Source organism: Platichthys flesus, chromosome 5 (genome assembly GCF_949316205.1).
Source record: "Platichthys flesus chromosome 5, fPlaFle2.1, whole genome shotgun sequence".
NCBI classification, from domain to species: domain Eukaryota; kingdom Metazoa; phylum Chordata; class Actinopteri; order Pleuronectiformes; family Pleuronectidae; genus Platichthys; species Platichthys flesus.
The window spans coordinates 24976735-25001242 of record NC_084949.1 but is presented as its reverse complement, the minus strand read 5'-3'; the positions used below and the strand labels follow the sequence as shown (position 1 = coordinate 25001242).

The 24508-nt window shown below is 43.5% G+C and overlaps 1 protein-coding gene across 1 annotated transcript; it reads right to left on the bottom strand.

Annotated features, from left to right (window-relative positions):
- LOC133953602 (zinc finger protein GLIS2-like) lies at positions 1-23769 on the bottom strand. Its single transcript, XM_062387592.1, has 7 exons — positions 23360-23769; positions 9549-9741; positions 8270-8463; positions 6706-6891; positions 6028-6161; positions 5268-5386; positions 1-2888 (listed from the first exon to the last, which is right to left on the bottom strand). Exons 2-7 carry the CDS (start codon positions 9712-9714, stop codon positions 2221-2223), a joined length of 1467 nt encoding a protein of 488 aa, XP_062243576.1. The 5' UTR covers positions 9715-9741; positions 23360-23769; the 3' UTR covers positions 1-2220.
- Positions 23770-24508: the final 739 nt, after the last annotated feature.

Genomic DNA, 24508 nt, shown 5'->3' with positions numbered 1-24508 from the left:
TTTTCTTTCATTTGTTGGTGTTTATTTTCACAGAGTCGTCGTGAAAGTCAACACCGGTGACGTCTTTAAAAAGTGTTGCAGCGGCCCTGATGTGCAAATCACATCTGTTGTCAACCTATTAAAATTCAGTTCTCTAAAATGTAATGAAAAGTAGATTCATACACTTTACATTTGCGTAAATATGTTTTTCAATATAACGTGTGATATATTTCACTTGAAACACGAGGCACTTGGACACTTTAGAAATGATTAGGATAAATCAATGTGCAAACAAAGAATACAAGATAAAACAACACAGATACAGGCCACTTGTGGCCATTGTCAAACATGTCCCCTTCCAAAATATTCTTCAAACCATCGTTTGGCTTCTTCTTGTACCTTTTTGTGTTTAGAAAACTATCAAAAGCAAATGTGTACCCATTACTTCCTAATACACACCTTTGTCTAGGTTGTTCCTGGTAGAATGTGTTCTTCAGTTCATTTTGCCTGAAAGGCATGGCTGACCTTATCCAGATCATTGTCTTTGTACTGATAAGCAGAGCAAGGAGTTAGCTACAATAACCTGCAAGCGAAGAAGTTCAACTCAAACCTACATTCAGTTACGTCAATACAGTCGTTTTCTGGTTCTTTCTTCTTGCGACTTAAAAAATCACATGGTCAATTTTTTGTCACGTTATCGCAGTTGTAAATGTCCCACATCACATCTGTGTCAAGGTCTCTGAGTCAAGACAAAACAACACCAGGGCTGAGCTGACATCATTTAACCATCAGTAACCCAGAGAGATAACTGCATCATGAAGGCATACGCATGGCAATAGGCCTCCGGAGATATAGCGTTCCCCCAAGGGGGTAATTTAAATGTTTACTGGAGCTCTTGTGAGTCAAACCAATAAGCTTGTTATCTTGTTATTGCACATGTTGGATTAAATCCACTGTGAACGTCTTTAAAAGATCGAACTACGAGTCAGAACGTAAAGGGTTTGATTCTGAATAACTTAAATAGACTTTAATCTTTGTAAGTAGATGACCAATTAGACCTACACGTAACTAAAATGTTGTCATTTTCCCGAATCTCATTAAAAAAATCGTATTTTTAATTTCAACCCGTTAATTGCACAAACTCTTTGCCTGAAGGAAACGTATAAATGGCAGATCATGAAGAAGTCTCCAACATGTATTAATTAACAGTACATCACGGACTGTATTTCCCATTGCGCCCCACAATCCTGCTGTTTAGTATCTGTATGTTCAGTGTGAAGCAGTGAGTGGGGGTTGTCAAAAAATAACAAATGCAAAAATGCTTGGTGCACCTGCTCCAGTAAATCTCATACAATTGATTGTCTGTCGTGAAAATACTTATTGATCACAAAGATGAACGAGAGGATAAGGATGGATCAAGAAATGTGAAAGGATCAGTTCCCCCGAATCAAACCTGTTTTCCTCACCTCTCTGGAAACAGACCAAGCAGACAGATGTTTTATCTCCTGAGTTTTTGAGACATCTTCCTCTAAAACATCTGCCACCACCTCCATGTAATGGATTGTAACAGATATCGTTAAATAAATTGTTCTTAGCACTGCAGCTACGCTGGCGGCTCTTGACTTTAGGCACAGTGGTGCATTATGCTAAATGCTAACATAACAGTGAGAATGCTAAAAGGGTGATTGTTAAAGCAACAATGTTTAATATAGCATTGTTAGCATGGTCACTTTAAGCTAAATGCTAACATGAGCATGCTTACATGCTCAGAGTGACAATGCTAATATGATGATAACAGGTATATTGTTTTGTCTAACATATTAGCACGCTAACATTTGCTAAATTGCACTAGCATTGTTGACTGGATGCCCTTATTATGGCACAGTCAGATTTATCCTCTGGCGACCATGAATGATTGTACGTCTTCATCTTAGAAGGATACTTGAAAATCTCAGGAGGTAAAAATGCTTCTTTAGGACTGAACCATACATGTTTTCAGCCATTTGGGTGGAGTTACCCTTTTCAATGTGAGACAACTGAAACATGCGTGGTGCAAGAACATTGTGTGCGACCAGACACTGAGTGTGTTTGGTGTTGTTAGCTCACTTTGAACGTTTACTTTTTTTTTTCTTATGTATTTCTGTAGAGAAAACACACGTCCTGACATATGCACACAAACACAGACAAAGATAACCACAAATAAACACTCCCTGGTTCTTTTGGAATTGCAGAGTGCACCTCTTAGCTGACCACAGCTGGTTTGAGTAGGAGCGCCCTCGGGGGGACCACCACCCAGGACAGAGCGTCATTACGTCTCGTCGCCACCCCTGCAGACAGGTTCAACACCTCCCCAAAGTCTCCTTCATCCTCTTGTTCTTCGCCTTCCATCTCCTTCCCCACGATCCGTCCCAGACCTCCCAGAACTCCCAGCCCTAACATCGAAGCCGTCGATAGTCCAAAGTGCAACAGAGGGGAGTCTGAGAGCCCGAGAGGCCCCATGCCGCTGCCTCCTCCAACAGAGAAGAGTGGTGCCCCGTGGTGGCCCAGGGCTCTGGCATGGCAGAAAGCGGAGAGCGGCAAAGAGGTTCCGAGACCCCCGAGAAGAGCTGCAGCAGCCCGGGGTATGATGATGTGGGCTCCGCCTACAGAGGGCAGCTCAGCGGCGCTCTGGTGCCCCAGCAGGCCCAGTCCCGACCCCAGCCTTGCTCCTTGCTCCTGAGCCACAAAATGCCCGTGGGCCTTGATGTGCTTGCGTAGCGAGCTGGGATCTGTGTAGCGCTTCAAGCAGCCTGCCATCTTGCAGTAGTAAGGCTTGTCAACGTAGTGGGTGCGGGTGTGTTTGAAGCGGTCGCTGGAGTTGGAGTAACGTTTGCTGCAGCCTTCATAAGGGCAGATGTAGGGTTTTTCTCCTGGAAAAAAGGGAGAGATTCAAACAATGGATTATTTGATCACAGTATTAATACAAACAAATCCAGAGAAAGTCTGAGGAGGTGACACTGAAGAGGTTAAGAGACACTGTGTTAACAACATTTTTTTACATAAACATTGACAGTAGGGCCATGATCCACGACGGGGAGTTGCATGAGCGTAGAAGAAGTATGTAAGCATGGCAAAGTAAGAATGGCTGATTACATTGGTCCAGAGCAACGACAATATGAGAAACCTCTTAAATTATATGATCTATCATCAGAACACAGAAATAACACCAAGACCCGGAGCCACGACCTTTATGCAAAAACTTCATAATTAGTTGTTTGTGTGTATGATGTGTCATTAGACGATTTGAATGATGTGGTTCGGTAACACCATGTTTCTGTGGGGGTGGTTGGTTCGGCTTGGTTGGATTTCGGGCCTGAATTTGTTTTTTTCACCACATGACCCTCAAGGGTTCTCACACACGTTAAAACACACTCTCGTAAATAAGGGTTTGGTATCTTGCCTCCGTCAAGGTCCAGCAGTCCCCTTGAGTTCAAATGAGCTGAAGCAAATTTCACAACATAAACATCAGTCCCCTAAATAAGCCAGAATTGTTTTCATCAAGGCCCAGGAATTATCTTAGAAATCAGGGGAAATTTTGAAAAACTTTACAGATCTGGATATTCACCAACAACCAGTCGACAGAGTGTGGGGGGGGGGGGGGGGGGGGGGGGGGCGAGAAAGACCACCAATAACCGACAACAGGTGAACACGTCATTGACCTTCAACACTGAACAGGAGCCTTGTGTTCTCAAAAAGTCACTGAACCGTTGTGTGGAGTTTACACAAAAATTAATTCATGGGTGTTGGCTGACTCTCATCCTGTTCGTGATACAATGTCACATATCAATGTTTGTTGCGTATTACCGCCTGCGGATATGGTTAGATAATCTCACTCAGGGAAAGAATCGACAAGGAATCCTGTTCTTTTCTCCTTGTTGAATAGGAGGCTGATAAACCGTGGAGCATAACAACGGCTCTAAAAGGAAACACTCAAGCTCCATTCACATTATCCAGGGAAAGGATTAATGTTTGCTGGGATGTAAATGATTGATTTCTCAGTTTGGAGGAAACAAATTTTCATTCCATCTCTTCTCCTCTGCTGTGTCATTCATTAACCATCCCCTCCCTCACTTCCATTATTCTCCGTCGTCTTCAGAGTGAAATAGTTAGTGTGTCTAAAATGACAATATATTAACTTTATATTCAACAAAAGTAAACATAGTAAACAAGTAAACCGCGTCGCGAACATATGTACGCCCATAGGAGCCAAAGAGTCTCGATCGCACCTGGTGGCTGACTCCAGTACGGGTCATAAACCCTCCTCCATGTTAGTTGGTGGGACTTAGGCTACATTAAAAAAAGCCCAATTTGACATTGAATGCATTTTTCTCTTGGATTGTTTAGGGTCAACAGGTAAATCTCTACCGGTATATTTAAGTATAACGTTCTTGAAATCTATAATTGAGTAAAAGTACAGATATCTTAACTGAAAGTGACTCCTAGCTCATACTAAATGTACTTAGGTATCAAAAGTATCTGGCCTTGAAATGTACTTAAGTATCAAAAGTAAAAGTACAAGTACCAAACTTAAAAATGCAAAGTGCTTTTTATAGTCTATACAGCACAAAACAACCAATTTTTTAAATATACACATAATGCATGATTTTACAAACTTTTAAACCCAGATGCTGAGGTTCAAATAGTATTGGTCTAATGCATCTAAACTTCTAGGGAAGACAAAGAACCAACACAACACAATAGACAAGGGCCTCTTGTGTGTGCCAAAGATAAATAGTAGACCGCAGTATAACCACTAAAACATTATGCAAACATCACTAAACATTGACATTTCACTTTATAATCCAGTAGCTGGAGTGACACACAATGCCCCTGATGATAGCTCAACAAAGGGAAACAATTTCTAGGCATACCCAATAGGATTGTCTTATCCCTGGATAGTCAGAGGCAAAATGTCAGATCGCATAATAAAGACTGAACTGAACTGAGCTCCTGTATGACCACCTTTATTTCTATATGGATGGGGAATGTGGTTTAGTGAGTTCCTCGGAATCGGCCTCGCCAAAGTTAGTCACGCCCTTGGCAGATCACTGAGAACGCAATCACAATTATGATCTTCCGGACCTTTGCTTCAAGAAATTTTCTCTAAATGGACCTCTTTAGTTTTTAGTTGAATTCCCCTGATCTAGAGGAAGTACACCTCAACTCGGGATACATAGACAATACTTGTTGGTGTTGATTCATCGTTGGCTGAAGTCTTTTGTTTGACACATCAGAAAATAGAGCAATACCTGTGTGTGAGCGGGTGTGGATCTTCAGGTTCTCCAGCCGTGAGAAGCTCTTGTTACAGGTGGGACAATGGTGCGGCTTCTCATTGGTGTGTGTGCGGATGTGAATCAGCATTTTGTATCTGAGGACAAAAGCACAACATGGAAAAGAGAATTTAGATTATGAAATGTTCAGTTTGGAAAAATTAGATTTTTTGAATTGGACCCAGTTGCGTTAACTCATGAGGCTGCCAATGGTGAACGTATTTCAAATGATCTTTACCTCTAATGGCCTCTGTTCCACCATAGCTTTTGAACTGGAGTGAACAAGAGACAAGTTTGTGTAGCTGCTTTTCCAGAAGGGCTGTATGTGAGGAGGCATATATCAGAGTCTGATTCTCCAGACAATCTGTGGTGCTATTCCACTCATCTTCCTCACCCTGCTCCTCCTCATCATTTAGTCATTGCAAACAGAAATGATGGAGGTTTGGACTGAGGAACTTAGATCTGTCCTCTTGTGATTGGATCTTGATGAGGAAGCTGACTGGTAGCTGCGGACTTCCAATGACTTATATTATTTACATATATTTGAATAGAGAAATAGTCTCAGCTTTATTAAAATGCAAAGTTCGTTACAGACATGACACTAAGCAAATATATTTACTTACATTTTTCTCTTTAAAGCCCTGTTGTATTTGTGATCGACATCTTCAGTTAATATTTGCTTAACCACAGTCTATGGTGGTGGGTAACACTAATTGCAGTTAAACCAGTGTGAACATACCTGGCGTTGAAACCCCTCCCGTTCCGAGCACAGCCCTCCCACTGGCAGCAGTACCCAGAATCCTTCTCAGGCTTGACGTGGAAGTCGTTGATGTGATCCACCAGGTCCTGCAGCGAGTCGAACAGCAGGTGGCACTGCAGGAGAGAGGAGAGAGGAGAGAGAGAGAGCGAGAGAGAGAGAGAGAGAGAGAGAGAGAGAGAGAGAGATAGAGGGAGAGAGAGAGAGAGAGAGATAGAGAGAGAGAGAGAGAGAGAGAGAGAGAGAGAGAGATGACCCAAATATCACAAATATCACTGAGCTGATTTAAATCATTTTTTTCGAAATAGAGAAAAACTTTAAATCTAGTTTACCTGTTAATTAGGACCATGTATTTATTTATTCTGTGGTATTCTTATGATTTACTTTTTAAGGTCATGTTTTCTTAATTAGTGAACAGATGAACATTTTTGCTCGATTGTTGTTGACACTTAGAAGTGTCTTCTAATTTTTTAGCTCAATGTTCGACAGAGATTAATTATGTATTTTCTGTGTGGCGTCATTGTAAAGTAAACTTTAATAAGCCTGTGGCAAATTTAATTGCTCGCACACCTGTACTCATGAAATCTAACAAATCCAAAACTTGTGTCGAATATTGATTCATCTGTTAATTTGTGTTTCTGCTTTAATATTTATATTTACTTTCATCCAGCGGCAGGCGAGCTGACCGTCCAGTGACGGCTCTGGTGAAACTGGCTTCTCTCGGTTCTGGCCCATGAACATGGACGAGGCGAAGCTGTAGCTCCTCGACGGGCTTCCGATGGGCAGGTAGAACGGGAACCCCTGCGGTGAGGCTCCGCCCTCCACACCCTGATGACGAGCTGCTTCCTGAAAGTGAACAAAACATTCATACCAATCTCCAATCATCCAAAACTCGATTCTCACTTCCGGCCTTTAAATAAAATCAAGATTTGAAGGCTAATATAATCCATTCATATTTGTAATATTAATTTGTATCTGATTTAAGTTGATATTTAACCCCCCCCCCCGCGCAAATATGTTACTTCGACAAAAACAACTAGAATGCACATTTACTGTTGGTGCAATTATTCATTTATTGAAAGTAAATATGTAAATTAAATTTGTGTAGCAGTACTTTTAAACATGTTAGCACATTTTAACAGTATTGAGATAAAACTGAAAACCATAATTTGATCCTGACAACCATGACAATTTTGGTCACCTAATCCTGATACAAATACATTTTTACACCGTTTCCTCTCTAGTTACAACTGGGATCAATGCTCAACCTGTTTTAGTCAACACTAGTTAAATTCACAATAGTCAGCACAGTGAGTTATTATGAACAAAAAGCAGCAGTAATAGTTTCAAGGAAATTCAAAGAACCCAACCAGTAGATGAAAAGGAAATAACCAACGTCTCCAATTTTCTTAAAAAGTACTTTCGGAGCTGAACAACAAATCTGAGCCAGGAGGAAAGATAGTACTCTATAACGAAGGAGCGTGTGTGTTCGATGTTTGAACATTTGAATATGGCAGGAAGTAGATCTGGAGTCACTGGACTGACTGTGTGCAGACGCTGCACCGACAAATTAGATTCACTCCCAGGATCCAGATTCAAGTCAACGCTGCCGATGGAGAGCGGCGCACATTCAGTCACGACTCGCCTCTGGTGACACTATTCTAATCCTGAACTACACACAAGATGAAGCTATTATCATTTCAATTTAAGCAAAACACATACTGGCAAGAGGGGGGGGGGGATTAAATTACTGATTGTCTGGGGAGATCAAGGATATGACTCTGACATAAACCAATGATCATCGTCCTCACATGTCTACACTGGAAATATGAAGCTAAACTGATTCACAGTAGTTGACCTTACACTGTACTAACAAGCAACAAATAAACTCTGATTTGACACATGAGATATTTTCCTCTGATATTTATTATGACACATTTCAATTCTAAAGAGAAATACCTGTGGGACTTATCACTCCACCAAGCCGTGTTTAAAAAAAATGTGTCAACCAATTAAATTTTGCTGTGGATGCAATTTAAAGGGCAGATTTTTATACATTGACGTGCAACATGGGGCATTTTTAAATTTTTTCCAGGAATAAGTCACAGTTCTTGATTTTCATCTTTTTAGGATTTGTTTATTATGACAAATAAATAGTTTAGGTTGTCCACCTAAACCACATACTGTAGCTACTGAGCAGAACAACCTTAAACATTGGACTCACCCGAGAGAACACGTGAGGCTGGGGGCTGTGGCTGCTGTGAGGGGACTCCAGGGGGGAGGACGGGGACGGGGAGTAGGGGGAGGAAGGAGACGGGGAGAGGGAGGAGGCGTGGCGGGAGGACGGGGACAGGCTGAGGTCCATGGCCGGAGGAGTGAAGCAGGACCCGGGTCGTTCATGAGAAGGAGACTGGGAATCTAGGTGGGGGATTAGAGGAGATAGGATGGGACTGTTAAACTCTTTCTGTGGATCCTGTAGTTTTATTTAAAGGTTTGTCAGTGATCATGAACTGTAGTTACTCAGTACCCGATGTACATTTGGAACATAGACTGTATGAAAACATGGACGTGGCTCCACTTCCTCCTGTTGAACAGAAATGAAGCCAAGCGTCTCTGATATGTTTATGACCTGTACTGCAGCTAGCCGCCACCAGGGGGCAGTCAAGTTCATACTGCTTCACGTTGAGGGGGGGCTGTCATGTCGTCCATCTTTCTATTCAGTCTATGATTGAGACATTTTAACCAACATTCTGCACATTTTGCTCTTTTAAATGTCACTTACTCATTTGATCCAATGTTAAAATAATGTTAATGTATTCATATTTGTTAACAACCGGTGTTTTGATACCAGAGAACCTAACGAGGGTAAAACAGCATTAATTAACCCCAAGAAAATATATATAGGTGAAGCATTTAATGAGATACTTGAAGTGTGATGTTATCTGGCCACAGAGGCCATGGGGGGGGGGTCTTTGAGGACACTTTACATCAGTGTCATGCTGCTCTTGTTATCACACTCTGGGGACAATGTATGTCTATGTGAGGACGACCATTCAGTGGATTTACAATATTAAATTACAGATGATCCACTTATTATGCTATTGCATTATCACATGTATGGACTCGGTGCCACATGGCATCAGCCGAGACGTGTCCGTGTGTGAGGGGAGCTGCAGCGATGGAGAAGTGGACCGATATTTAAATAAACTTTGACTTTAGACTGTTTGCAATTCCCTCTGATTGTCAAAGATACTCAGGACGTCTGATGGAGGCTTTCTTCTGGCTTTTAAAAAAAGATATAATGCTGGGGTACAAGCCCCGCCCCCAATGTTCTGGTGTTTTTGTAAAGTATGACCCCCCCAACCTGTAGGGACTTTTGGACCTGGAACATTATTTATATATATATATAGTAACTGCTGTAGAAACGCACAGGTCTCAATAGTTCCAGGGGACGATTCCTGAAGTTGTAACATGGCTTATGAAATCCTGTGGTTAGTTCTCACCTGGGGAGGAGGGCGGTGAAGGGAAGGTGGAACACAGCAGGCGTGGTCGTGTGTTGCTGAGCGGCGCGCAGATGGACGAAGGACAAGCCCTCTTTCCTAATCTCACCGGGACGTGCGTCCGTCCCGAGGGAAGCTTCAAGTCCAGCGGCTCGTCCAGTGACAGCATGGCTGCTGCTGGTTCCTGCTGCTGCACCTGGGGACACACAACCACGGGGATAAATGAACTGAATGTGGTTCCGCTGCCATTTGGGACTCCGTGTTCATGAGAATCAGAAAAATAAATAATAGAAAGATTAAACCAGCATGTGTTCTTTTTTCCGTCCACTAGGTGGCAGCACCACAAACTGCAGTCACACAGATCCACAGGTCTGAGTCGGATCCATCGCAAAGAAACAACATCAGATACCTGATATAGAAACAACCACAGGAACAGTGTCTCCCAGTGAGACTCCCAGTGTCTCCCAGTGAGAATAGAATGGTTTTGCATCAATAGGGAAAATGTGTGAGGACGGCAAAGCAAAGAGAAAAAGGTCTTCAACAGAGTTTGTTTTCTAAGACATCACTCAGGAATCCTTCCAGCAACTTCTAGTATCATCAGATCTATTTCCACTCGTTCGTTCTATGGACACGTTTCAACCTGAACCATGATGAATAATCAAAGTTATTAAAAAAATTGATAATGCTTTAAATGATAATGACACTATAACAATTTGAGTAATAATAATAAAACTCCAAGGATCCAAAACAACTACAGACTGCAAATGTATTTCACTACCACAGCTGCTAATGGTCAGCTACATTTCCCAAACAACAAATATTGCAACAACTAATATTGTGTTACGTGTCATTTGTTGTATCACATTTAATGAAAATGGAATTTGTATTTAAGTACTTAGAGTATATAAAAATACACTATATGCCTGTAAGAGTTTTTCTTGAATGTAAAGAATGAACGTCACAGGAAATTCCTGCAGTAGGAAAATCACATGTGTAAGTAATAGAAGTGATGATGGCTGAATTCCATTTAGTTTCAGTTTCAGGCTCCTGGCACTGATCACTCTGGCTCACTGTCACGTCTTACTGGAACCCTCGAGTGGAGCACAGCCATCCGCAGCGTTATTAGTAACACATGCACTTTTCCTACTGCCATGGAGCCAAGATGGCTGCTGTCACATTTATCAAAAAAAAAAATCCCATCAAATAATCAATCAATGGAATGAGCAGAGGGGAGAACAACATAGAACGACAAGTTGGATTTCAGAATTAAGCAGAAGGTCTTCATTATAGACCAGGTTTACTATTCAAAGACCTTTCAGTCAATGATACGACATTGTTGCTTTGTTGAGAATTTGCATTGTTGCTCTGCTCCTGAGGGAAACAGCCCTGAGAAGCATTACATCCAGGCTTCTGCGTTATTGTGATCCTCTACATTTCTGTGGTCCGCCTTCACTCAGAGCCTCACCAAGGTTCTGCAGTAGTTTTCCACCCATTGCGATATGATACCCTGGACGGAGCACGAGACCAGGGACGCTGCTCTGACTGGTCCGTGACTCAACTCGTAACTTCTTGTTAGGCCGAGTGACTCAAGATCCAGACATTTGTTTCAAAGGCAGAAACAACAAAAAAAAAACAAGCTCGCAGTAGGAAACCGAAGGCGGAAAAACTCTGCAGTGAAATGGACCAAACCTGCAGGGAAATGCTTCCCAGCTGCTGGGAAAGACGACCCAGCTCACACACGTGTTGTTTTCAGCAAACCTCTGATTCTCTGTCTCATTATGACACGTTCTACTTACACCGGAGAGATGCCCAGGACATCCTCGGCCCTCTGTTTGTTTTGCAAGCACCTCAGCCGGTCTGGTATTGACTCAGTTTTACCGTCACCCCGCTTTCTCTTTCTAAACGTGGATTCTTGAAATAGCCGGAGCCGCTAAGACTTACACCACCGACAAATCCGACAATAAGTAAAATTAGAAATGTTCCGACTGATGTGTCAACGATCCTCGAGGGGATTTAGAAACAGAGCATTGACCAGCAGTAAATAGTTTGTCTGTGAGGAAAATCCCAGACATGTTTACTTCTCATCAGTACTTTGTTTTGATTTGACTCTGTCAGCGTTCTGCAACACGTTAGTTAAAGCTTTCACACGAGCCGACAGCAAACAGCCTGTCGTGTGCTGAGGATGAACTCACACTTGATTCTGTCCAGCCTGTCTAAAGCCCACAGCGCCGGGTCAGCCCTGGAGTGTGGTCTCCTCTGCACCTATCATCACTGTTTGTTTGTTTTTCTTTACACCTGTCACTCAGGATGCACTGATTCAGGGGGTGGTTTTAGTGAGAGATTTGGTCGTATTTTATTAGGAGCATTAAAATGGCTAATTTAAACCCACCTCGTTATTAAACCGTGTCATTTACAGGGTGTTGGTTGTTGTTTTTTTTTTTCTTATGGGCGAGGGGATTTTGAACATGTAGATATGTAGGAGAGAGGCAGGAAAAAGTTGTGTGCAATACATCTCCAATGGCAGATTTAAGCTGCTTTCAGACATGCACTGAACTCTGAACTGAGAAATGAAATCCACCCAGATTTCTGGGGGACCCTGAGCACGTACCCCAGCGTTTCTCCAACTTTAAACTTTCAACTTGGATCAGCACCAAATTACACATATAAATAAATATAAGTCCCTTACAAGCCTTATTCTTTTTTTATCAAGATCCATGAATGATTCTCTTAGAGATCAACTAAAAGTTTGAAGAACGACCATGTCAGAGAATTTCAAAATTTCAGAATTTCATTGAAATTTTAGTATTTTTTTGTGCAATCCTGCAGACAAACAATCAAACCCAAATTTATCTAAAGAGATTTGACCTATTGTCAAATATGAATCTATCAGAATGTGTCCAATATCTAATGTCAATATCAGATCAGTGCCTCCCTATAAAGCTTTGGACAGCTAGCAGCTTCGAGTGTTTATGCTAAGCTAAACTAAGCTAATCGCATCCCGGAGAAAGGAAACAAGCCAATTTCCCAAAATGTCAAACTTCTCATTAAACCAAGTCTAAAGAGAAGTATCTGTTTTTCTTTACAGTGGTTATAGAGACATTTGTCTTCAGCCGACCTCTTAAATGGCGCCAGACGTGGATTACAAAGTAGATTTGCGACACAACTGCAAAACCTCCATCGGGTCTCTCGCCGTATGGCTCTTTAATGATAGCTGACAGCAAGAGCGTTCTTAATTTACTGGACTCAAACCGGCAACCTTCCAGCTACATGTACACCTCCTTGACTTCTAAACTCGCTGCCGCCGCAAATTCTTCCACAATCACCGACAGGATCCCCCGACATAATATGAGGCCGAGGCTAAACCACAATGAAGTCAGTGTTTAGGTCCGTGTGCCGTGCTGCCAGCTACCTCACCACACTGGTTTCACATTCCACAGCAGCCTCGCCGACTTCTCTCACACACGCTCTGCTATTTGGAGGTATTGTGAAGGCATGCACATACAGGACCATATGTATCCAGGCATCCACACGCACACTCAAGTCACAGCAGACGTGAGCAGGACCCCCTCGCCCCCCCGCCCTCTACCTCCAGCAGCGCCTCCCCCTCTTCTCCCTCCATGACCTGGGTTTGGGCAGCGTGCCCGGACCCTCTTATGGATCCCCATCCTGCCTAGAAAAACACCCTGACTGCTGGCACGCTCTCACACGAACATACGTACTCACATATAGACACGCACGCACCCGCTTGTTATTCTGCCTGTATGTCATAATGCACTCCCTATATCCCCCCCCACACACACACACATTCTCAATTAAACGGCAACCCCACCCCAGTCCTTCACTTTACCCATGACTTTGGCTGCACACAACCACTCGCTCATTGGGTCACAAAGGAGTCTTCGCTGATTCGAGTGTAGCTTGCTTAGTGTTCCAGAATCACTTAAAGGTTCAGTGTGTAGAATTTAGGGACATCTAGTGGGGGAGTGTCATGTTGCAGCTGAACTACCATCATCCTCCCCCTCTAAACTTTAAAGAGAACCTGTGGAAACCTTCAGTTGTGATAAAAACTCAAAAGGTGTTTGGTTTGTCCAGTCTGGGCTCCTGTAAAAAACATGGCGGCCTCCGTAGAGAGGACTCGCTTCTGATGTAGATATAAAGTATTTCAATATAAAGTATTTCAATATAAACGGACGATTCTAGGGTAAATTTTTTTACAATTTAGATTTTGAAAACAGCACTTGGATTATTTCATATTCAGTTCCTGCCAATAGATCCTTTTCACTTAAATCTTACACTCTGGACCTTTAAAGTTCATAAAACAGTTCCCACAAATTGTGCAAACTGTGCTGATGTCTCCAGAAATGTTCAAAGAGTTGTACTGTAAAAACGCACAGTGTGGTCGCCACTCGGGTGTAACACACACACACACAATCACACACAATCACACACAATCACACACACACACACACACACAAGAGTCTCTCCCCCCCTCTCACAGGAAACCTTTGCTTCCACAGCGCCCTGATCTGGCCTCTCTCTCTCTCTCTCCCTGTTTTTTTTACTCCTGTCTTTCTTTACTTCCCTCCCTCTCACTCCTTCCTGTGGTTTTCCTCTCCCAGTCCTCCAGCGGAGCATACCTCTCCCGTTCTCCTCCTCCCCTCTCCTCTGCCCCCCCCCCCCCCCCCCCCCGCACCTCCCACTCCTTTTTTTTCTTCCCCTTCCTTTTTTATTCTCCAGTGATTTTTTCTTTTTCTTTTAAAAACTGCCTTTTCCATTTTTTTCATATTTACGACCTGCCGTCGCATCAGAGGAGATTTGCACATTTCACATTCTTGACTCCGGGGGTTTTGTGCGTCTCCGTGGATTGTTTGCATTTATGACACATATTTCCATCTTCTTCATCTTCTTCATCCTCTTCTAGCATACGTGTAATTAATTAAAGAGAAGGCTAGAGCGTAAAGTTAAGGAGGCAGAATCTCCAGTTTTAAGAAGTTTATATTTTAGAGGGTTTGTGTTTGATGTGCAAGCAGAGAAACTTCTGGAGAGGAGGGAGGAGAGACTGAGGACAGTCCATCACTTCAGGAATGATGTCAGTCCTTGTTTTTTTAGGGTTTACACCGTTTGATCTCACCATCGGCCTTATAAGGTATTATGCAATGCTGCCGCAACGATGGCGGGACACTTTGTTTTTGTGGCTCTGAGGCACTCGGGGGACAGGAGGAGGGAGCAGGACTGTATAGAGGGTTTATGTGCATTCATGGGAAAATGCCTGGATTTGGCTGAAAGTGGACACCTGCTCCGACAGCGGTGGAACCAAAACAAAGGGAGAGGAGGAGAGAAGAAGGGATTCTGAGGACACCGAGGATCGTGGAGAAAACCACAGGGGGCTCTAGCTACCACACAGACGGTCGAACGATGTGGTGAGATGGAGACAAACATAGTTCTGGTTGGCAAAACGTGGGAGACAAACAAGAGTTCTTCTTTTCTTTCTCGTCATCCGAAAACTTTCAATTCCAAAAACTCAGTGTTTCAAACCCGAGTCCCAAAAAAACAAACCGCTGCTGCACGTAGGTGGCTCCTGCCGCCGTGCACATCGGCAGGAGAGGAAAGAGGACATTTATTGTCCGTATTCACAACTTGTGAATGTGTTGAACCACTGTTTTATATGATGTCAGCTGTGATTCACAACACCTTCTTTATGGTGGTATTGGGAGGGGAAGGGGGGGATTTTCCTCTGGATGAGCAAAATGGCATCATATCGGGAGACAGAGAGTGAGGAGGCGGCAAAAAGCGGCAAGAAACGGCAACAACACGGAGGAAAACTGTGGGAGACAGACAAGGCCTCCCACCCTCTCCTCCTCTCTCCTCCTCTCTTTCTCTTGCGTCTCGACAGCGCTAAGTGATGCAACTCTGCAGAGCGAGACTGCAATCGCCACCAGTAGAGCCTGCAGTGTCTCTCACACTGACACTGGCGTCTGAAGCACTTAGGAGGGGAGTGGTGGCAGCTGTCAAGGGAGGAGGAGTGGGCGAGTAATCTCTCCGAAACGGGATTATTTCATTCTTTACTTGAAGAAATGTTCTTTCCAGAATCTCAGTGCATCGGCAAATTAATTTTAAAAACCCAGAGATTTAGAGCAACGAAGTGCGTCGATCGTTTTTTACATAAAGACACAACTTGATGTTTAGTACTTGTCGGGCTTTATCAAAACTAGAGTGTGATTGTTTGGTGGCAGATTCCAATATCGAAACCTTTTCAATAACGATATTTTGTCAATGATCCCTGAGATTATTCTCATTATCAAAGCCTAAGAAATGTAATTGAGGCTTTTTTTTACAGTTTAACCCTAAAATATATATTTTTAAAAACCTATAAATAGAAAGAAAACTCTATTTAATAAAATGAATGTTCTTTTTTATTGTAAATTGTGAACATAAATGCACAACACTTTTTTTATTCAGTAAAATAAGATAAATGCTTTAATATCAGCAAGCTTTCCATGTAAGACATGTTTAAAAAATGCCATTTAAGTGATTCAGAATAAAGATATTTCCTTAATTAGACACAGACACCCCATAATCTGTCGCCTTACACACAAGGCGGTTTGCACAGAAATAGAAAAATACCGGCAACTGCTGTCGACAGTAAAGATGACCGAAGGTTAATGGAGTTCATTGTTAGACAAACAGAGGGCAGAGGAGAAATACTTGGCTTTAGTTGGAGGAAGATGTAGAAATGGAAAGGAGATCAGCCGCGACTGGAATAAAGGATAAACCCACCTCATCCCAGTTTATCCCTTTGTAGCTGGAAGATGAACTTAGCCATGTATAGTCATAGTGTATAAACTTTCAACATGACACCAGTTTACATGAACCATCTTACCAAGTGATGGACTGTTTTTGATTGCGTTCTCATAAAGGACTGATCTGTCTTTATTTAGAAAATCACATTTAATAACCTCCTTTAAAGCTGTATCAGTATTTTTGAATCATTTCTCAGCTCTGTGGAGCATTTTAGCATCTTTCAGCTCGTTGTTTTGATTTGACTTCACTGTTGTGGTTCAGTCTCTCTTAGATGTGTAAAGATGGGCAATGCCTCTCCACTTATTCCCATTGTTTGTTTGTTTGTTTGTTTGTTTGACACCATCCACTAACACGGAGGAGGCAGAGTTTAGATCCTATACTGCAGCCAGCCACCAGGGGCAGTCATGTCGTCCCTTTCAATATAAAGAAACACGCTCACGTAGAGTTGCTCACTGGATGTGAATTGGTTGTCACGTACAGTATCACGAGCGGTAACATCTCAGAGTTGTGTTGTTTCGTTTTTGTGGTGCTGCCTCCGAGCGGACAAATGATAACTATTCCACCTCTTTTGATTCATCGATGTTTATGGCAGCATCACCGAGGCAGTTGGAAATGCTCAGGGACAAGAGGACGGTGAAACACTGAGCTGTTCAGGGCAGCTTATTCATTCGTCTTGTACCTTAAATCCTTGTTTTGAAAGAGTATAACTGAGCTGGATTTTAGTTTCTGCCCCTGAATTCACTATCGCGTGTATTTTACTGCCTCGTCCGCCCACGACTTTCCTTCTCCTAATTCTTTACTTGCAGTACAACTCCCAGTCTTTCTTTTCTCTCCCTCTCTTTCTTCCTTTATTGCCCTCCCTGTCCCTACCCCTCACTCAAAACCCCCCCTCCCATAATCCCTTGCACCACCACTGCCATCATCCCACCGTTTGGCAGCGGGACAATGTCAACACAGAAACCTCTTCACTTCTAACTCTCTGCTCTCCCTCCCTGTAATTCCTCACCATCAGCAGAGCAACAGATCCCTCCCTCCTCTGCCAATCCTTTCATCCACCGCCGCCCTCCGAGGACCGAGGGAGAGAGAGAGACTAAAGATCGAGACGGGGATGAGGGGAGGTTGAAAATAAAAAGGGACGAGTTCAGATATGTTGTGTTAAAAAGACAAAGAGGAAGATGGAGGGAAGGAATATAGGGAAGTGGAGGACGTAGAAAGGAAGGAGGGGAGTCGGGGAGGAGAGACAGAAAGACTGTCACGTTGACATGCAGCCGACACCAGTCTGCATCCCAGAAAATCGAACTCTTCTTCTCGTTCTTACTCTTTTTGCCTTTTTCCTCCTTTCTGTTTTTCTTTTTCCTTTCCCTCTTTCTCTGCATCCCTCTTTCATTCCCTCAGCCCTGTCATCCAGACCTAAAACATACAAACACATGCGCCTCACATTCCTACGTGCAGAGCAGATTCACCCAATTTGTTTCCACTGTGTGTGTGTCTGTGTGTGTGTGTGTGTGTGTGTGTGTGTGTGTGTGTGTGTGTGTGTGTGTGTGTGTGTGTGTCTGAGTGTGTGTGTGTGTGTGCGTGCGTCTGTGTGCCAAGTCAGTAAATAATAACCAATCCCAGCTGTACTGTAGGCCGTTCCTCTCATTCTCAGTGGGGAAACAAAGAGGCAGAGAAAGGAAAAAGGCTCCATCAAATTACAGAGTAATGAGCTGGAAAAAAGTCAGCGGAGAGTTAAGCAGGAAGAATCAATAACATTTTAATGCTAACTGGCATTATATGAGTCCTGTGGAGCTGCTAGTCAATGGCCTCTGGGTATGGGAGTTAGTGTACATGCCATTTGAAAGAGAAAAATCACTTTGTACTGGTTTCTTACAGCGTTCTCAGGGTCAGACCACCGTAAAGCTCCTCCGTCCTATAATAACATCGGCAGTTTCCTTCAAAAAGTCTTTAAACACAATTAATAATTGAGTTGGCTTCATCACAGTGGGTTAAAATAACTGTAGTAGTCCTGATTTTAAGAGAACTGATGAAAGCGAAGGATTGGGAGGGACCGGAAACAAGAGAGACAGATGGACAGAGAGGGAATAAGCATAAACACTAAATTAACTGCTGGGAATTCAAAGTTGACTTAAATGCATCTCCCAGTGTTTTATTAAATAAATATAAACACTGATATTTGACCGTTAGGCCCCACATCCGACCTGTAGCCTCTTAAAAATGCTTATTTTGTAAACTTTGCAGAGTCAATGTGTGTTTTTTAGTTCAACCTGAGTAAACATTAACACACACAAGCCACATTATTGGGAACTGTATTGGCTCTGCTTATGGGAAACTGCATGAAAATACGTCTCTTCAATCAATCTCCATTACCTCTTTGAATTGTCATGGAAGTGCAATGAATCATGGGAAATGCTGGAAGGATCCACCTTTGAATTGGGACAGTCAATCTGTGTCGCACCAACCATGTAGCAGAAGCCGTAGAACGCAAAACATTTAAACCACTGGTCATAAAATACATGGTCAAAGAATTTGGGTTTTGCAGAATTATTGACTTTCTTGCTTGGCGATGGTTTTGCAACAGGCTGTCTGACCACCAACCTTCCAGCACCCACAACAGTTTTCAGTTATTTATGTCACTACTTTCCGCAGGATCGGATCAAAGCTCGACCAGTAATGTTCCCAGTCTCCTATTATACAAATTATTTCAGTCATTTGTTCTGTGTAAGATGTAATTTCTGTCCATTATATGTCCCGTGGGGAGAATAGTGCTGGGAAATATTGAATAAAACCATTGGTAGAAAACAAATCAATAAAAAATGTTGATAATTAACCAGTAAGGTCATTTATCAAGACGTACACTTACTCCTGTCCCTCAACGTTTCTGCTTTCCTCTGTACGTCATTGCAAATTGACTCTCGCTCGGCTTTGGACATTTGGCCTAAAAAAACAAGTAATTTAGCATCTGGGAAACTGTGAGGGGGCGTTTTTCACTATGTTCTAATACTTTATGGACAAGATGATTGAACTGAGTATTTGCCAGGTTACATTGGATGAAAGTGTGTGTTGGCTGCAGCCCTGGTGGAGCAGACACCGAAATCAATGGTTCGACATCTTCAAAGCAGCAGAGAGCTGAAGGAGGAGAGAAGTAATCTGACAGCCTGTCCATTGTAGTTTCACATCTATGGACCGGAGCACAGAGGAAGTCCACTTCTGATCCTACGCCCATCTGCCCTGCCACCTGATCCCTCTTTACGATCATTCCTCTCCAACTTTGCCAAGACATATTCTTTCCCTTTATCCAGTTTTTCTCTCTTTCTCCGGGGCTCACTCACTCTCTGTCAGGCCCTTTTCTCATTCGCCTCCTTCCCCAAACACAAGACCTAAGAGAAATGGAAGAAGGAGAACGAGAGGGAGGGCGAGAGGGGAGAATAAGACGTGAGAGAGAGAGAGAGAGAGAGAGAGAGAGAGAGAGAGAGAGAGAGAGAGAGAGAGAGAGAGAGAGAGAGAGAGAGAGAGAGGGTGAAGGGGGGAGTGATTTGCCGGGGTGGGGTTTGTGGAATTTGCTCTATGTTTGGTTTGGAAGTGAAGGCCCCGGCGCTGGGCTCTCAGGAGGATAACGGAAAAGAGAGGGAGAAGAGAGGGAGGTTTATGGATGTGTGTGCACCCTCACAGGTGGTCGGCACATACTGTCAGTGGGGGGGATCTGTGTCTTTGCTGGACGGTGTCGGCATGTTGACAATGTTAATGATATCTGTGCTCGCAGCATGTGTGTACATCTTGTCCGTTTATTTGCAGATGTTGGCACAGATGCTCGCGAGCTTTTAGCATGTAAGACTCAGAGAGAGGGACGAGGCAGAGAGAGCGAGAGAGCGAGAGAGAGAGAGAGAGAGAGAGAGAGAGAGGAGGAGGTGAATAAGACATTCCTAAGAAACAGGAGGAGGAGGAGGAGGAAGAGGAGGGGGAGATGTAGGGAGCCAGTGGTTAGTTAGTGGTTAGAAACTAAGAGGAGAAAAATGAATGTCTGGTCCAGGGCTGGGCCCAAAGACGATACCGCAACCCGCCAACGAGCCAGGGGAGAGGAGCAGAGGAGAGGAGCAGAGCAGAAAAGTCAAAATAAGTTATGTTGAGGAGGAGAACCAGGGGAGGCCTCTTCCTCCTATGAAGCCTGCTCACTCCTGCCTGTGCCGGGGGGGGGGGGGGGGGGGGGGGGGGGGGAAGTAGAGCTTTTATAGCGGAGCTGAACCCACTGAACCCACCATATACAAACAGCAGGGCAAGTCTGGAGCCAGCTGAGGGTCGAGGCCACCAGAGTGTGGGATGGCCGGAGGTACGAAGAGGAAGTGGAGGAGGAGAGTGATGGAGGAAAAAGAAGGAGGCTCATCACAGGTCTTCTCTCCTTTTCAGCTGCACACCATCAGTTTGGGTGGAGTTTCTACGAGCTTCCTTCCTGTGCTCACTTTCTTTCTCTGGCTACACCTCACCAAAAAAATCTCTCACCTCTTTCCGACACCAAATTTCCTTTCTTCTCTTCCTGGGTCTACTTCTGTCATTCCTTGTTTTCATTCCTTCTTGCTGTCATTGTTGTCTTCACTTTATTTGTTTATTTATTCTTCCTTATATATTATATCCTTTATATATTATATCCTTTATATATTATGTCTTTATAATTTTTCACTCTTCTCTCCCCATCTTTCACGTCTTTACATTTCTTTCTTTCCTCGACATTTTCCTTGTTTCTTTTTTCATTATTTTCCTTCTTTTAATCATAATTTCTTTCTTTCTCCTGTTATCTAGTTTCCTCACTTTTTTCTTTTCTTTTTTCACTTCTCGTTTTTTCTTCCTTCATTCTTTTTGAAGTAGTTTTTTATGTCTTTTGTCAAATTGTTGTTGTCTATCATCGCCACTTTTTCTTATCCTTTTACTTTCTTTTGCCTCCTCTGTTTCTTTCCCTTTACCTGCTATCGCTTCATTCACTTATTACCCTTACCCTTGACACTCTCTTCTTACCTTCACCTTATTCGCACTCTCATTCCATCCTTATTTGCCCTCCTTTGCTAAAGCTTACCTCTTTCCCTCCTCCCTTTCCACATAAACATACCACTCACACACACAACACACACACTCACACGCAGTATATGCCATATGTATGAGCAGCACTCCCACCCTGCATCAGACAGTGTGGGTGGAAAGGGGCTCTAAAGCAGACACACCCAACAACAACAGGAAAGGAGTTTGCTTGGCTCTGGGCCTTTTTTAGAGAAAAACCATCCATGAGCGTCTGTCCGACCTTTAGAGAACAGCATGATGCAACGAGTCTGCAACGTGCACATCGCTGCCATCACACGAAAAACCCCACATTCCCAGAAACTCTGTGCCCCGGCCACCACCACGAATCATAGAAAAACCAGAAAGGAGAGGGGTGGTGGTTGTTTTCTCACACCGTGGAGTTTCAGTGTCAGTAAAAGCGTGAAGACCAGTGCAGCTGGAGTCGGGACGTGTTTCTAATGCAGAGGCGGGTCGTCCTGTAGGGAGGAAGAGGCCTCATGATTGGTGTCATTGAGGTGGAGGACATCTGGGATTTGATGACCCAGACTGTTGGGAGGAAAATAGGAAGCAGCGTGGCCTCTTCAAGTGAACCCATGAAATTCAAACACTCATCCATCCACCCTACCTCCTCCTTAAGAGATCATCCATACACTGACCTCCTCCTTAAGATTCCTCCAGCCACCCTACTTCCTCCATTAGTTCCATCTATCCACCTTTCCTCCTCCATAAGATCCATCCATCCACCCTACTTCCTCCATTAGTTCCATCCATCCACCCTACTTCCTCCATTAGTTCCATCCCTCCACCCTTTCATCCTCCATAAGATCCATCCATCCACCCTACTTCCTCTATTAGATCCATCTATCCACCCTTCCTCCTCCATAAGATCCTTCCATCCACCCTACTTCCTCCATTAGTTCCATCTATCCACCTTTCCTCCTCCATAAGATCCATCCATCCACCCTACTTCCTCCATTAGTTCCATCCATCCACCCTACTTCCTCCATTAGTTCCATCCCTCCACCCTTTCATCCTCCATAAGATCCATCCATCCACCCTACTTCCTCTATTAGATCCATCTATCCACCCTTCCTCCTCCATAAGATCCTTCCATCCACCCTACTTCCTCCATTAGTTCCATCTATCCACCTTTCCTCCTCCATAAGATCCATCCATCCACCCTACTTCCTCCATTAGTTCCATCCATCCACCCTTCTTCCTCCATTAGTTCCATCCCTCCACCCTTTCATCCTCCATAAGATCTATCCATCCACCCTACTTCCTCTATTAGATCCATCTATCCACCCTTCCTCCTCCATAAGATCCTTCATCCACCCTACTTCCTCCATTATTAGTTCCATCCATCTGCCCTGACTCCTCCAGGCAGTTTAGAGGATTCAATCTGCTTCAGTGTAGTGAAAACAGGATCTGATCACCCTCTCCTCAAGCCTTATCAATTTAAAATTTAGGAAAATGTTGTAACTTTTGACAAATAAGAAACCACATCATTCAGCTATTTGTGCAAGTGTTATCACCATAGGGTGAATAACAGAGGGCCCAGCATTGAACCCTGAAGAACTCCAGATTTGAGATGGGTTAGAGAGAGAGGAGAACGGAGGTACGATTTGCAACAATAATTATTATTTTCACTTTTAATTAACCAGTTGGTTATTTTCTCAAATTGCTGACTGTTTTTATCTGAAAATTGTCTGATGATAAATTTCCCAGAATCCCGGGTGAAATTGTCAAATGTTTTCGTCAAAAAATCTTAATATGGATAAAAGCAAATCCTCAAATCTTAGAAGCTAGAAGCAGTTATCAAAAATGTCTCATCCAGGTAATAGAAACTCCAAATACATACAAATATCAAATGTGTTTTAATATGATTCTGGTTATGCAAGTGACTGAGATAACAAACAAATACCAGATATTATATCAGAATAAATAAACCAGTGTCTGAGTGTTTCTACCTTAGAGAAGCCTGTAGACAGTCACACCTCTGCTCCCTGTTCTTCTGCCCTGGAGATGCTCTCGAGTCGGAGGACACAAATCAGAGTCGGTCCGGTGTCTCCTGAACCATCTTCAGTGAAGTTCTCAGTTGTCAGTGGCTGGTTTCAAAATGAAACGAGTCGGTGTTTCCCCTCAGGAGTTCGCTCTGAAAGCCTGTTGAGAGAGAGGTCTGGAAACCTGGTCCGGGGAAGTTTTTCGTCTAAAATTGAGACTGACGTCGAGTAAAGGAAGAACTGCAGAGAAACAATCGCTCAGAAGAGAGGATGGAGGAGCTCAGACACGCCGCGTGAAGGGAGAAGAGGACGGGAATCCTGGAGGCGCATCGCTCGGTTGCGACGCTGGTCAACTGGAGCTCCAGCTGTGGAGAGGAGGGGAGAGACTGAGGGAGGGAGGGAGAAGAGGGAGAGAGAGAGAGAGAGAGAGAGGTTGGGTGGGAGAGGAGAGAGAGAGAGACTGAGGAAGGGTGGGAGGGAGGGAGAGAGAGAGAGAGAGAGAGAGAGAGAGAGAGAGAGAGAGAGAGAGAAAGAGAGACTGAGGGAGGGGGGAGGGAGACGAGGGGAGGGGAGAGACTGAGGGACGGTGGGTGGAAGAGAGAGAGAGAGAGAGAGAGAGAGAGAGAGAGAGAGAGTGAGAGAGAGAGATCCAGCCCCTCCCACAGCTGTTGACTCTTCTTTAGACTTATTTTGAAATAACTTTATTCCAGATGTAACGTGTTTGCCAGAGAAGCTGGGGAACAAAAACTAAAATATGTCTGTATTGTTGCAGAAACAAATAACACACACACACACACGCACACATTACAAATACACACACACACGAACACATTACAAATACACACACTCAGTTGCTGGGTCCAGCTTGTCTCATTGTCGCCCTCTTGTGAAGTTAAAGCTCTGAGTTCACTGAGCTGACAGGAGAACTGTGTTGGTATCAGAAGTGTTGCGCTACAGGCTGCTGGTCACAGTTTCACCGGACTGGTACCAGTTTAAAAAGGCTACTGAGAATAACAGAGAACTCAATAGTTGAACATTTAAGAAAAGGAAATAGACTAAAAATACGAAATTACGTAAAAAATGTTGAGTATCTACGTAATATATACATCTTCACGG

Bases quoted from the DNA above. Each gene is read 5' to 3' on its own strand.
- LOC133953602 (XM_062387592.1), bottom strand. From the start codon at position 9,714: ATGCTGTCACTGGACGAGCCGCTGGACTTGAAGCTTCCCTCGGGACGG. The intron at 6,892-8,269 runs GTGAGTCCAATG...GTTCACTTTCAG, and splicing joins AGCCTCACGTGTTCTCTCGG to GAAGCAGCTCGTCATCAGGG. The intron at 2,889-5,267 runs GTATTGCTCTAT...CCTTTTTTCCAG, and splicing joins CCACACCCGCTCACACACAG to GAGAAAAACCCTACATCTGC.